Source organism: Alligator mississippiensis, chromosome 5 (genome assembly GCF_030867095.1).
Source record: "Alligator mississippiensis isolate rAllMis1 chromosome 5, rAllMis1, whole genome shotgun sequence".
In the NCBI taxonomy this organism is placed as follows: Eukaryota; Metazoa; Chordata; order Crocodylia; family Alligatoridae; genus Alligator; species Alligator mississippiensis.
In genome coordinates this window covers 5,938,502-5,951,219 of record NC_081828.1, presented here as the reverse complement: position 1 = coordinate 5,951,219, position 12,718 = coordinate 5,938,502, and the positions used below count along the sequence as shown (strand labels likewise).

Genomic DNA, 12,718 nt, shown 5'->3' with positions numbered 1-12,718 from the left:
GCCCCACTAGCTGGTGCCACCACTGCTGGGTCTCTCAAGGTGGAATCAATCAAGGCTGGAGGTTTCTGATGCCCATTTGTGTGTGAACTCGCTCGGTTACGCCAGCAGACCCTTCAATGTGCTAACCTTTCTATCCTGAGCAGAGTGCCTTCATTGCCTCCGGCATTGAGCAGCAGGTCTTTTTTCTTTAAAAAAAAAAAAAAAAATGGGGCTTAAGCCCCTGCTGCAAATGACATATATTCTGCAATCAACTGGTTAATGCTGCAATAAATCTAGCCTGGCTACACGTGCGAACTAAGTATCCAGCCATAAAAATGTCCATTCTGCTGGAAAAGAGCCAACCAGCTACAAAGTTAGTGCTTGGAAATGTATGACAACTTTTAAAGCTGGATGGAAACTAGGCAGGTGGACTTCAGTGGCCTTTGCACATCACACAAGTAGCTTCTCTCTTGGCTCTCCCGTTGGTGGAGTGGTTTGGGTAGGTTGTGAGGGGCTCGGATACTACTGACATCAGAAGTGGCCCTGGCTGATTTGACTGTATCCTAACAGAGCAGAGCTCTACCTGGCATGAGGAAGCCTCTTTTCTTCCCCCCCTTCAGGGGGACATTTGCTCCAAACAGGGCTCCAGTCCTGCAAAATGCAGACACAAGTGCCTGACTTTTAAGCATCTTGAGCAATTCTATGGAAAGGAGAAGCTAAAATGAAGCAGGCGTCGGGTCCGAAGGAGGGGTTGGGACCAAGGGAGCATAATTTTTTACTGTCATTTTTGAGTCCCCAGTGGGAGATCATCCTGGGTCCCTGCAGCAATCTCATCTCTTTCTCATCTTATTTACCCCAAGTTCAGTTTGGGACCATAGACTTCAAAAGGTATGTGGGCAGATTGGAAAGTGTGGAGAGTGACATGAGTGATGAAGGGCCTGGGAAGTATGACTTATGAGGAAAGGCTGAGCTAGGGTTGCTTAGTCTGGAGAAGAGAAGACTGGTGAAGGATTTGATCCCAGTCTTCAAATACCTGACAGGTGATTGCAGAGGGGATGGAGATGGGCTTTTCTCTATGGCCATGTGGGACAGGGCTAGGAGAAATGGCCTCAAGCTGCAGCAGGGGTGATTTAGGTTGCAGATTAGGAGGCACTTTCTGATTATGCGTGAGCTAAGATTGGAATAGAGATGTGGACCTTCCAGTCTTGGAGGTTTTCAAGAGTAGGTTAGGCAGGTGCTTAGCTGGGATGGTTCAATCAGGACTGATCCTGCTTTGAGCAGGGGGCTGGACTAGATGACCTTGTGAGGTCTCTTCTGGCCCTCCTTCCCTATTTTCTTCTTTCATATGGCTGATATAGATATAGAAGAGCAACTTAAATTTTATATTGAGATGGTCAAGCCAGACAATTGCATCAGGAACATCAGAGTGTATCTCTGTGAAACCTCCTTCCTATTTGTGGATCAGACATTGAGTCGTTACCTGTTCTGTTCTGGGTGACCGCAATCTCTCACTGGAGAGTTTTTAATTTTCCATTTGTGCATCAAGTATCTGCAGTTGTTTGTGAGGATAAAATTTGGAGTTGCCCATGAACATCACGGGAGATCAAAGCCAGGGACCCTTCTGCATTGGATCTATCACAGGATGTTTATTTGGGACCTCTTATGAGCTCCATTTGGTTTTCCAGGCTTCATCAGGGTGGAAGTCACATTTGTGAAAGTTAAGGGTGTGGATCCAGAAGGGCATGTATGACTTCAGGTGATGGTGAGGGGCATTGTTGAAGTCTCGGTGGATGGGAAGACATTTATTTTCCTTAATTCGTTGTACTTTCTTATGATCCTATGAGAATCAAAGCAATAAGCAACCTGTATAATCATATCTTTCTTCCTCTTTAGGAAAGCTAAGCCAAGAGCTATAGGGGGAAAAAATGGCGCCTTATTTGCTGGCTTGCTATCTGTCACACTAAAATATATGGAGTTTCTTTTCTGTTTTAGTAATAAAATGTGCCTACCATAGCATATATTTTTAAATAACATTTTAAAATATTTTCCGGTAAATTAAAGTGGTGACATGTTTGTAGGGTTCATTGTTAATTTCATTTCCTTTTGCTCAGCCAGCCAGATAAAACACAAAGTTATTAATCTTTGTTTAAAAGAAGATCCTTTGCTGAACAATAATGAATGATCTTGATAGATTTGTCAGGAAAATGAATGATAATCATTTGCAGATAGACACAAGCCTAGTATGGAAGATTAATAAGAAAATATGTATTGGCATCATTAATAATGCCTGCTGCCAATGGACTTGTATATCAATTACAATTCTGAAAGCGATGTGTTCTTGTTAGGATATTGCTATTTATCACAAGCTGTGAAGAGCGAGGATGTATGAGTCCTGCAGTGCTGACAAACTATTCCCTGAGAAATGCTGGCGCAGAAGATAAAAACTTAATGCAGGGTGGATCCCTGTGTGGTTTCATGCCTCTCCTCTTTTATTCATTCCTTCTTTCTGCTTAAATCCTACTCGAACCTGCTGTGTTTTGAAGACCCTATTCCCTTACCTTGCTGTTGCATTTTCCTGGGATACCAAGAAAGGTGTATTTTTGAAACATCTAAATACACCTTCACAAGGCGAGTCTACGAGACCATAACTGCATGGGCCTGAGCTGGAGCTGGTTTAAATCCCCATTGCTCCTTTGGAAATACATTCACATCAGCTGAAATTCTGGTCTCAGGTGCAAAAAAATAGTCGCAATTTCAGTATTTGCCATTGCGCTACGTGATCTCCTTTTTAGTGAGCCTGTGTGAGAGCCTGTATCCCCGGAAGTCTCCTCCAAAGTCTGCCAGAGTTTTACCTGCTAGTATGTGCTTCGTTTGTCACAACGTGAAAGCATCGTGGCGTTGTTGGATGCACGGCACGTTGGCAGACCAGTCTCTGCACAGTCACGGCATATGAATGTCACTAGTGCTTGCGGTAAATTGGATTCTCTCACTTTGCTAAATTTTCCAGTCTTACTTGTATCAGCCTAACTGTTGTGCCACCTTTAAGGTGCTCTTGGGAGTTTTGCCTTCCTCAAACGTATGAGGAGGGCTCTGGACTTGCATAGCAGTATTGGTGTTTGCAAAAGTACTTTCCTCCAAATTATTTAGTACGTTTTGGCAGCACCACAAACCGAAGGTATCCTGGTCCACTGGGTGGATGGATAAACTGTGGGAAGCTATGAATGTATCCAAGAACCTCATGGCATTAGGCATAGCGCATAGATGCATGTGTTGGTTGCATACTGAATTGTTGAGAATCGCAGATCACAGAGGGGAGGAGCGGGAGAGCGTAACAGCAGGCTTCAAGGGGGCGACCAGGACAGATGAGCACTGGGATTACTGGAGCCAAAAAAGTGGAGAAGAACAATGATGGAAAAAGAGAGACAGTTGAGTGATGGGGAAAAGGTTGAGATGGAAAGAGGGAAGGTGAGACGGAGAATAACGTAAGTGGAAGAGGGAGAGGAAGCTGAATGATTGGAAACAGCATTCACATGCAAAGGGCATATTTAACACGGTGCTTTCCAAAAGCAGACTCACGTCGGTTCCTGGTGACTTCCAAAAATGAAGTAGTTTGAACCGACTCAGGACACGTGGTCTTAAGATGGCACTTGCCTTTGGGGTAAATGGCCTGGTGTCGTTTGGGAGCCTGATGCTCCTGTGGTTAGACTACATATCCCATGATACATCACATAGTGTAGCCAGAAGCGAAACCACATTTCCTTATGGGAAATGAAGTCTGGTCTGCAAAAGAGACCATGTCACGTGAGAGCAGCAGTTCCTATCTCCAATGCATAGATGGAGAAATGCAGCTGGTCTCAGATCAGGTCAACCTGATCAAACCCTTGGGTCCATTCATCCAAGTGAACCAGTCCAATTTGAATCGATCAGGCCTGAAAGAAGGGTCAGGGGCAAATCGAAATTTTCTGTTTCCCTTCTGGAGAATCAGAAATGTTCCTGTGTACATGTTCACATGTGTGGCAAATTCCTGATCCGTTCTCCTTAAGTCCCATGTTTCTCTCCAAGAAGGGCTTTTTGAGCATGGCGATGTCTGTGGCATTGCTTTGATTTGGTCCCTATTAAGATCCACAGGATTTTTTCCCTCCTATGAGACCTGTCCAGAAAAGTTACCTAATCACTCTTCCTTCCCCAGAGGTGCTGGCCCTGAACTGAGGTGCAGATGATGTCTTGGAGGTATAGTCCTAATTATCCCGTGCAACTTCTGGGCAGCATGTGATGTCTTATAAGCACACACACGCCATCTTGGCCAATGTAGCCTGAGAGAATCCCTTGGCATTTCCCCACTCTTACATTTCTTTCTTTATGTGGCGACATCTGAATTACAGCTTTGCTTAACTTGTCTTCATCTCAGTTTATGCTGAGTACCAGGCACTGCACAGCACACACCAGCCAGTGTAAAACAGTTATGGTAGGAAACGTGGCACTCAGTTGTACTGCAAGGGGAGGGTGCAGTCTTTCCTCCAGTTTTTAGTAAGACCAAGATCTTTTATCGCTATTGCAAAAGTACTTTCCTCCAAATTATTTAATATGTCTTGGCAGGACCATGAAGCTGAAGGTATCCTGGTCCATTAGGTGGATGATAAACTGGGAAGCTATGGATATGTATGCATGTGTTGGTTGCATACCAACACCAAAAGTACTTGGAAAGTACTTTTGCATCACTCTCCCCTTCAGAAGGTGAAGGATGGTATTATTTCATGGCAGCAACAACAGACTCCCCCTCCCTCTGCTACTGCAATGTAAAGCGATTTGGATCGGATGAGGAGCTGGCACTCAGCAAGAGGCCATCACAATGCTAGATGAAGCCCAGGGCTGATGTTCCAGATTCCCTAGCGGGAGACAGCTGGCCACACAGCTGCTTATTAAGGCTGGCCAATTCCATAGAGCAAACATTGCACGCTTGTCTGTGCAAGGGAAGAAACAGAGCTCTGCACTCGGCCCCGTGGGGTGGGGACGCCAGGCTGGGCCGCCTGCACAGCATGGCCAGATGAAGCCACCCCCTGGCTCATTTCAAAATGAAAGGCAAAAGCCCAAGCCTTCCCTCCTGCATGAAGCAGGGCAGCCCAGGAGACCACCTGGCTGTATAAGTGGCCACATTTGCTGCCGGATGCTTAAAGGAAAGGCAAGGTAAGCCTCCTCTTTTGGGAGGGAAGCATTAAAAACCTGCATGTTTTTAAAAAGCCAGGGACCGTACGCTTTCCACCTGAGAGTCTTGGTACCGAGGAGGAATGGCCTATGCCCAGGCTTGTAGGTGGGCTAGGCTGTCTGATAGTGGCCAGCCGGGTGAGAAGCAGCTGGTGCTGTTCCTAATCAGGCATGTGCCCGGTTCTTAGCCGTCCTGTTGAAACCCGGACCCCATGGAAGACAAGGGAAGTTTTACTGCTGACTTTGCTGTGGCCAAAATTTCACCCTCTGTTGTTATTTCTCACCCTCTCTGACCACCTCCCCCCAGCTGGGCAAGTTTCATCCATCTGCCAGGTCTCATCACCAAATGCTTAAGTCTACAAGCTCTAGATCCAATAAAAGACCTGAAGCGAGGTGCCTACCCAACCCTCCTCCCAAGTGAGAGACTTATGTGTGTTGGGTTTTGTTCCTTCCTCTGCCTGATAGGGTGCAAATCCATGCCTCTCACATCTCAAGAGAGGACCCTGACCACCACGTTAGAGGTTACTGTAGGCCGCCTTCGGTTGACGTTGGGCCCATTGTGCAGCACAGCATTCACTAGGTCAAAGAGAAGGAGGGACGGAAAGTGAGCCTGACTAAAGCCTAGCGGTTAGGGTACTCATCTGGCCAATGTCCCCCCTACCCCCACCAAAAAAAAATAAACCCAAAAAACCAAAACAGCCTACAGGCTGGTGGTTAAAGAAACGTTTAGGAAGCAATAGTCACAACAAATCCCTATAGGCATAGAAGGGAGAGAAGTCAAAGTCTCTCACTTCCGTGAGCGAGTGCTGCAATCGCAATGCTATGGTTTGAAAGGAAACAGTCCCAGAGGAAGCTGTGGTGGTATTAGCAAGGAGCATGGTAGCTTCATCCCGCTGGCACAAAGTTGACATGGTGGACAAAGTGGACGTCTTAAGGCATCTGAGCAGAGCAACACCTTGTTGGTAGAGCATGATCAGGCTTAGACTTGCGATACATGGTGCTCAACTCATCCCTGTCAAGACTGGAGAGCATCTGGGCATGCATAAAGGACCAGGTCTATGGAGCGTGGGGGCAAAGCTTGTCATTTACTGTGGAGCATCCAGCACTGTGAGGACCTGGGCTGTGGGGGGGCCTTCACGCGTTACTGCGATGTAAATAACCCCTTATAAAAATAACCTTAAATAGTACTTCACTATTTTTAAAGGTCTTTTATTGCTGCTAACACTGTTAAAAGGCAACATCGGTTCAATGCATAAATAGTGGTCCAGGCACGACCATGGAGGCAGTATGGTCCCTCAGGAGTGGAAAGACATGACTCAGTTGTACCCTATAGATATTGAAAATGATATTTGCAGGCAACCCTTGGACCTTTGGGTTCTCTCTGCTTGGCTGATCCAGCTATTCTTTGTGGTTGGCTGACACATACCTTAGGGTTGTTTTTGATAGGCTAACACATAATCTAGAGTTGTTTTGATAGGCTAACCTGGAGGTGTCTCTGGTTGGTTAAGAGGCTGTCCCGCTCACAATGCGGAGCTAAGTCTTAGCCTGGATGTTCAGTCGTGGAAGGGTCCAATACCTACAATGTGCGTCGGAGCAGTCTGAAGACAAGGGATGAAATCCATGCCTGGGCCACCATTCAGGGCTTGCTTATAGGGACTGTGCTGGTGGCTTGATGGGCAGACATAGGTCTTTTCATTGGTCCATATGGGGATCGCCCATAACGCTGATATGGGGCAGCAAGGTGGTCATGGAGGTTGTAATGGGAATTTTCTTGTTTGCTATAGTAATGACCCTGGTCTGAGTCTCTTGCCCTGCCTATCACTGGAAATCAGAAATAAATCCACTAAGGCCACAGGTAAAACCAGCATAAAGAAGAGAACAGGCCAAGGCACCAGATGTTGGCCTGAGCTAACGCCTCCAGAATCGAATAACCCCCGAGCTTTCCTTTGAACCGAGCTTGGCTCTAAGCCTCATCGTTGACTCCTGCTTTTTGAGTTGAGTCAAATCCTGCCCTGAAAACCCCCGAATGCTGAGGCTGATTTGGTTCTGAATCCGGGTCACACTGGGCTTTATTGTTCCCCGTGGGAAATCCATGGGGCTAAAACCTTTTCCTACAACCAGTGCATTATCGGAAGTTGCACAAGAAGCGTGCTAGAGCCTAAGGGCCAGTCTGTTGTCTTCGTCGCCTACTGGCTCCAGGCTGGGGTGAAGAGGAGGAGGAGGAGGTTAATTTGTTCTTTTCAGTTTGCATCCGTAGTGGTGCTGAATCAAAGCCAAGTAGGTTGAAGACTGTCTGCAGCCCCGGCTCCCACCTCAGCCGAAATATCCCCAGAGAAACACATTGATAACCAGCAAGAGCAAAGCGTTTACATTACAAACTGTCTTCCACAGGGGCTTCTCTACGATGCTGGTGAGTTTCTGCTCTTGGGCTGCTCTCTCTTCCCTGGTCAAGGTGGGCGTTGAGTTGGCAGACATCCCACAGAACCAAAAGTATGTCTTCTTCCAGCACGGCATCTCCGCTGCTGCAGGGAACAAATGCAGAGAGAGGGCATCCATACCCTGGGTTATCCTGCTCGCCTCCCCACGGCCTAATACCCAACACACAGACCACGCAACCCAGGTGCAAACACTGCCGCTGGAGGGGGTCTGGGGTGGAAAGCCATCATACTCAGCCACGTTCTCCATGGCAGAGAGTTATTCCCCCTCTCCTCTGATTGCTGGTCAAGGAGCCAATGGCTTAAAGCTCAGGAAAGGCTTTTTCTTTCAACACTTTGACAAGCAAAATGGACAGTCTGAGCACCATGGTGGCTGTGTGGCTCAAACATTTTCCTCCTCAAAGAGCATATTGCTGTGAATAAGCCTCCCTCATTAGTTCTTCTAAGAATGGGATTTGATGCACCGGTCAAGCTCTTTTGAAACAGCAATGACCATTTTACATGCAGGGAATGATTGAGCCTGGCAGCGAGGGCCTTTCAATAGTGCTTGGTCTATTCTACGTGTTGCTTTTGCCCCCAGCTTGGCTATAGAAACAGCAATATAGAAATGGAGGCAGAAAGAGGCTACGTAAGTTGTTGAACTTCATGTTTCGTGGTTGTTGGGGGCTGGAAGGGACCTTACAGCTCATCAGGTCCAGCCTGCACTTGGGCAGGAAAGACTGCATTGTTGAATTTCTGGGAGCCCACCGCTTGAATAGAGGGCTCAGCCTCTTTGTCAGACATTGAGTATCTCCAGGTGAGTGACCCAAGTCAATGGCCATGTCGGCAAAAAGCTGGCATGAAACAACAACCTGGCCAGGATTTTTCAGGAGATGCTCCTATCAGCTCTCAGCTTTCATCTGCCCGTCTAGGCTCAGGCAGAGGGTGCCTTGCAAAATTTAACCTTAATAAAGGGGGGAACTCATTAAATGCAAATGTTAAAAAGGGAAAGAAATAGAACATCATTAAACGTAAATGTTAAAAAGGGGAAAAAAATATTGTTCTTATTTTGCCTCATATCTGTCTTCACCCGCCTCCGTGACAGCTCGAGTCAGTCGCGGTCTCAGTCACGGGGCTCATATCCTGTTTATCATGAGTAAAGCGCTGCGTGCATTATGCCTTTTAATTATCATCCTTGCATTGTATATATTCCACTTTCCAAATATAGCCTCCTGTGAAAGGCACAATGTCATAAAAACTTGAAAAACGTGTTACCAAAAACCTCATTAAACTGTCGTCTTCTGTGTTCTGTATTTCCTTTCCCATCAGTGCTAATTACCAAATTACCAAGACGTCCGTCTACAAGCAGATGAGGTGGTTCCGGTAAAGTAAGACTTGATAAGAAACAAATAACATCATGCGCTTGAATAGCTATGCTAAACTGCCGCCCAAACTTCCTCTAAAACCTGGCAAATAACTTTTTAATCTCTTGCCTCTTTGTAACGTGAACAGGACCATTGTGCCTAGAAAAGGCTGGTTTTGGCCTAGCCAGTGATGCAAAAAGGCAGTTCTTGTATTTATTTATTCAGAGACAGGTAACTGTTTTGTGGACTTGAGTAGATTAAATTCAAAATATGCACCCCAAATGCCAGATACTTTTCTAAAGGAAACCTCTGAATATGGAAATGCTTCAGCTCTCAGCAGCTCCTTCTTGCCTCTTCTTTAGCTCAAATTTCTATCATTGCATTACCAAATATTTGCTATCCCCTTCCCAGGCATTTCCTCTCTACATTTTAGGCAGTGCTTTTTATCCTTAAAGGTTAAGGTCTAATCTACAGGGAGGTGGGAAGCATGGCCATGTCATATACTGGGGAAACTGAGGCAGGGAGCCAGGTGGAGGATCCAATCATCGACTCATTGGCTCATAGTACCAACTGGGTAGCTTCTAGTTTGCTAGATTATAGTGTTGTGGCTGGGATGGAGCAGCGCTCAGCAGCGGGAACTTTCTCTTGCATAGAGACCAAAAAACTTGACGCAGGAATGATTGAAAAGGCAATGGAGACAAAATATGACCCATGAGAGGTCCCAGCAAGCAGCAGAGAGATGCTGTGCAATGCATTCAGGCCCTACCCACACTGCCCTAATGTGTGCAGCTGGAAGCAAAGGCGCCACTGAAATCCATGATAGCTCTACTCCTAGGGGAGGTGTCTGTGAAGGGCCACTCGTGCCTGCTGTGTTGTCAGCATGCCACAAAGTCACCTTAGCATAACTGGTAACCATCAAACTTGCAAGAAATGCCCCTGGATAGCTTTCTGTGCCTGAAAAAAAGGGGCTTCCCAAAGCACAGCCCACTACCCACTTGCAGCATATGAAGCATTCATGCAGTCTGCAGAGGAGCTTTTTAAGTGTCCGTCCTCAACAGAACCAGCCAGTTGGCCAGGCTCTGAACAACTCTTTGCAGCAGCGCTGTGCTGCCTTATGGCAGCTTGGCCTACGTTAAGGCATAGTGTGGTGCAGCTATTGACTGGAAAGGTACTGCGCTGCATGGTCATCGAGTCGGTGCAATGTCCTAGTTTCAACGCACAAAACTCTGGGAACTTGCTTCGGCATTTATGGCAGGCGCTGGGTCGGTCCAGGCTCGAACGGGCCCCGACCACTGTTCTGTCAGAGCAGACGGGAGGTTTCAACCTAGCTGGCTTGCCAGCGTTCGGAAGGAGTTTAAAAAAGAAATAGATGCTCTTTGGCTCCATTCAGAGGGTTGGCACATGAGGATAAGCCCAAACTTAATGGACAAAATGCAAAAAAAACCCCATCGTTGACTGCATGGTTCTTTCTAATGTCCCTTCCACAAAAGCCTGAGCCCCTTGACATCAAGGGAAGGATATCCAGTGGATTTGGAAACCACTGGACTAGAATCCGATCCGGCTTCTCTCAATGGGGACCTCAACTGCAGACCCAGCGCCCCATTGCCAGTAATGAGCTAGACCTCCATTCATACCTACCATGACACCACCCATGCGGGGCTCCACGTGGGGTGCACGCACAGCTGGCAGAGCTGGTTGACCTACCTCCTGGTTCATGTCCAGGCTCTGGGTCCACGGCCCCCAAATCATTCTCGCCCGTGGAAGGGTTGATCTCTGTGGACTCATGTTTGTGGGTCTCCAGGTCCACCACGGGAGCATTGCTGTATCTAGTCCACCAGGTCAGCCGCACAAGCTGGATGGATGGAGAGCACAAGAGCAAAGGTGTTTAGCATCTGGCAGTTCCCAGGGGAGGAGCAGAGCATGTGCTTTGGCTGGGAGCAGGAGCACGGGGTAGCCTTAAAGTGTGACCCAGCGGCGTGGTTCTCGTTTAAGCCATTCGCCCTTGGCACTGGTTTCTAGCATTTTAACCCTTTGGAAATGACCTTCCTTGCACGGGGCAAGGCTACTTTGTTTTGGAAAGTACACCCACTGTGCTCATAATCTGGTTTGGGGCTGAAACCAGGGGTCAGCTGTGGGTTTGGGCAGGATGAAAGCGTGATTTTCCCCTAACCTGGAAGGTTACTGTCCAAAGCAAGTAGAAGACACAGAGGGGATAATTAGTTGATTGTTTGTCTTTCATCTGCCAAATCCCCATCTTCAACACAGACCTGAGCAAGCTGAAGGAAGCAAGTGTCCCCCACAATAACATGTCTCTGGGCAGCGCCGGCTCTGACTGCAGCGCTGCAATCAGGCACTGCAATGGTCCTGGCTGCTTTGGTGCCCCCGTGCCCAGAAAGGCAACGCTTGGCTCATCGCGGTCTCTTCAGTGGTGCCAGGATGCCACATACACAGCCGTGCCCAGGATGCATCTGGCATTAAAGAGCCAAATACATAAACTGTTTTAGGGGTGGGGGTCCCCTCCTTACCAGGGCCAGGCCTGCACCATTGCCTCCTTGGGCCTTGGTAAGTATGGATGCATTAGTCAGGACGAGGGTGGTGGGAGGAGATGAAAGTTGAGAAGACCCACCTATCTTTTACCCTAAGAGCCTACCCTAACACTTGTTCAGGTGGTTGACTTTGCATCACTTGACTCCCAGGAAAGTGCCCTAATCACTAGGCTGTGACCAGTTAACCCAGAAAAGTGCCAGGCGCCAGGCACGCGCATGCAAGGGAGCACGACCTTCCAGCCTCTCTGCCCATGGAGATACATCCAAAAAAGCACTTAAGGACTTAACACCATGGGACTCACTGCGTTGTGGGTCATCGCTAACAAACCTCCGTTGTGAACACATTGGCCAGGCCCCTTGAAGCTAAAGGGGATTCGCTGCCACTGATCCAGGGCACTGGAGCTGCTAACGCCGTGTGAGGATGCAGGTCTTAGCAATGACCCTGCTGCTCCGTGCTCCTACACAGCACAGCAGTGGGGACAGTGTTTTTTCATCCTGTCTCTAGAGGCCACCGAGCCCTCTCCCACCTCTCTGCAAACAACTGGGACCAGGAGGAACTGGAGCCACAGAGGAGCGTATGCATCTGGCAAAGTCACTGGAGCAGATTCCTCCTCTCTACCTGAATGGAAATTCAGCTCTCAAATGGTCACTTAAAAAGGAACATGAGTTTAATTTTTTAATTTTACACACACGCGCGCGCGCACACACACACACACATATACATCTCGGCAGCAGTTTCCAGCTGACACAAAATGTTGCATAATCTCCAGAAGATTTATAGCTTTATTTAAATCATTTTCAACCAAGATGAGCATTGGGCAGGGCTAATCTTTCTTGTCACGTTGTGCTAAATTACTTTGATTTGATGATCCTCATCTTTCTTGAGGATTCAATTTTTTTTTTTTTATCATTTAGGAAATGTCACTGTAAAGTTTCAGGGCAGAGAAGGAGGTGCAAAACTTTCTCTTTCCTCCTTAACCCTGACATAAATGGTTGTCTTCTGTGTCAGGTTTCCCAAAGCATGGGATTCAGACCAGAATTTTGCTACGAGATCTGATCTTAGACCTGGCCTCTTCCAAATACTGATTTAATTTTAGGCATCAAAACTGGAGGAAAGCTGAATGTTTTGCACTCTGCGGGGGCCAGATTTTCAAAGGCATTTTGGCAGTTAAATACCTATTGGGCACAGCTACATGTGCATTAAAGTGTGTTA

The 12,718-nt window shown here is 47.3% G+C and overlaps 1 protein-coding gene across 1 annotated transcript in view; it reads right to left on the bottom strand.

Annotated features, from left to right (window-relative positions):
- Positions 1 to 6,374: 6,374 nt before the first annotated feature.
- Positions 6,375 to 12,718, bottom strand: part of SLC5A9 (solute carrier family 5 member 9) — a 33,224-nt gene continuing 26,880 nt past the window's right edge. The window contains exons 13-14 of the mRNA XM_014598628.3: positions 10,664 to 10,811; positions 6,375 to 7,703 (exon numbers count right to left, since the gene is read on the bottom strand). Of these exons, the coding sequence (XP_014454114.2) occupies positions 7,495 to 7,703; positions 10,664 to 10,811 (357 nt within the window). The 3' untranslated portion in view covers positions 6,375 to 7,494. The remainder of the gene's footprint in view (positions 7,704 to 10,663; positions 10,812 to 12,718) is intronic.